This window comes from Pteropus alecto, unplaced genomic scaffold (assembly GCF_000325575.1).
Source record: "Pteropus alecto unplaced genomic scaffold, ASM32557v1 scaffold189, whole genome shotgun sequence".
Classification (NCBI taxonomy): domain Eukaryota; kingdom Metazoa; phylum Chordata; class Mammalia; order Chiroptera; family Pteropodidae; genus Pteropus; species Pteropus alecto.
The window spans coordinates 3,394,726-3,397,028 of NW_006442117.1; the positions used below are offsets into that span (position 1 = coordinate 3,394,726).

At 40.2% G+C, this 2,303-nt stretch overlaps 1 protein-coding gene across 1 annotated transcript in view; it reads left to right on the forward strand.

Annotated features, from left to right (window-relative positions):
• The window catches only part of LGALS8 (galectin 8), a 34,293-nt gene that overhangs the window by 19,200 nt on the left and 12,790 nt on the right, over positions 1 to 2,303 (forward strand). The window contains exon 6 of the mRNA XM_025039070.1: positions 2,013 to 2,099. Within this exon, the coding sequence (XP_024894838.1) occupies positions 2,013 to 2,099 (87 nt within the window). The remainder of the gene's footprint in view (positions 1 to 2,012; positions 2,100 to 2,303) is intronic.

Consider the following 2,303-nt stretch of genomic DNA (forward strand, 5'->3'; position numbering starts at 1 on the left):
TACCGGATTTCTATATACTGAGTCTGTATCCTGCTACTTTACTGAATTCATCCTTTAGCTCTAACAATTGTATATGTGTGTGGGGGGGTCTATAGGGTTTCCTATACACAATATCATGTCATCTGCAAATAATGAGAGTTCTATTTCCGCAAATAACAAGAGTTCTACTTCTTTCCAATTGGATGTCATTTTTTTCTTTTTCTTGTCCTGTGTCTGTGGCTAAGATCTAGAACTGGGCTGACTACAGGTGGCGATAGTGGGCATCCTTGTCTTGTTCCTGATCTTAGAGAAAAGCTTCCAGTTTTTCTCCAGCGAGTATGATATTAGCTGTGGGGTTGTCATCTATAGTCTTTATTACGTTGATATGTTCCTTTTGTACACATGTGGTTGAGAGTTTTTATCATAAAAGGATGTTGAACTTGTCAATGCTTCTTCTGCCTCTGTGAGATGATCGTATGGTTTTTAGGCTTTATTTTTTTAGCATGACATATCACACTGATTGATTTATGGACACTGAATCATCCTTGCATCCCTGGGACGAATCCCGCTTGGTCATGGTGTGTAGTCCTTTTAATGTATGGTTAAATCCAGTTGGCTGATATTGTGATACTGGCCTGTAGTTTTCCTTTTTTATAATGTCTTTGTCTGGTTTGGGCATCATGGTAATTGACGCTGGCTTCGTAAAATGAGTTTGGCTGGATTCCTTCCTCATCAGTTTTTTTTGAAATTGTTTAAGATAGATAGGTATTAATTCTTCTTTGAATGGTACAATTAACCTGTGAAGCCATCTGCTCCTGGACTTATACTTGTTGGGAATTTTTTGATACGGCTTCAGTTTCATTGCTAGTAATCAGTCCGTTTAGATTTTGTATTTCTTCCTGGATCAGTGTTGGAAGGTTATGTACGTCTAGAAATTTATCCATTTTTTCTACATTGTCGAATTTGTTGGCATGTAACTGTAGTACTCTTTGAGATTCTTTTTATTTCCGTGGTGTCTGCTGTATCTTCTGTTTCATATAGGATTTCACTGACTTGGGCTCACTCTCTCTTGATGAGATTGGCTAAAAGTTTGCCAGTTTTATTTTTTCAAAGAAGCAGCGTTTTTTTTTTTTTTAATTGATCTTTTCTATTTTTTTTTTAAATTTTAATTTTATTTCATTTCTGATCTTAACTATTTCATTCCTTTTTACTTTGGGTTTAGTTCTTTTTCTGGTTCCTTTAGGTGTAGAGTTAGGCCGTTTATTTGAAATTTTTCTTGTTTGTCGAGGTGGGCCCGTGTAGCTTAGCTGTGAATTTCCTTCTCAGAACTGCTGTTGCTGCGTCCCACTGTGTAAGTGTGGGAGCACGTGAACAGGGGCGCCACGGCCCTCTGGCCAGGAGGGCCCACGCAGGCACCGGGGCTCCCGCGGGCCCCAGCCTCTCCGCCTCTCTCTGGTCTCTTCTGTTGTTCGTTCAGAAGCTGTTTACTCTGCCGTTTTCTTGCAGAGTAAGTGTAACTTCAAATATAAGTGTATATTTGAATTTGCTCATGGGCACGGTCAAGTTCACTGTTCTTCTGTACCATCTGGACTTCACTGTCTGTAGGATCTCAGATCCTAGTGCGGTTCTAACAAAGTCACCCAAGACAGCAATCCCGCCCCCTTTTCTTTAAGGTACATAGGGGATTTTTCGTTGACCTGGGAGTACAGTAGAGCATTTCTCTCAGATAGTTTTCTGGAGGTAGAATGTCTGAGCCAAAAATATTTCCATTTTAAGTTATGACTGAAACTAACTTGCCCTCCAAAAAGATGTACTTTGCACTCAACAGCTGCGCCACCTGCTGGCGATCTCGACTCGACAGCGTCCCTTCAGTGACTGCGGGTTTGGTAAGGGGAAAGGACCCCGGTGTCAGGTGCATTTCTGGGTCATACTTTTCCAGCACTTTTCTGTTCAGTTCAGTATTTTTGATATGTCAAGTAGGTTATACTTGCAATTCTGATGGCTGTTAAGAATTAATCTCATCTTTTCTTCAGGATTTAGGAAGTACCCAAGCATCTACTCTGGAACTGACAGAGATAAGTAAAGAAAATGTAAATATTAAATCTTTTAATGAACTACCAGTTTAAAGACGTTCTTTTAGATGCCATGTAAATCAAGTGGTGGGCAGGCTGAGCTTTTTAAATTATGTTTTGAATATGAAAAATTATATTTTTAATATTAATAGGCTGGAAGTAATCATTTAAAAATCGGGGCACGTCCTTCTGTGGCGCCGGGCACTAGGCTTTGCTGACGTGGCACGCAGCGCATAGGTCCTGACCACCGTC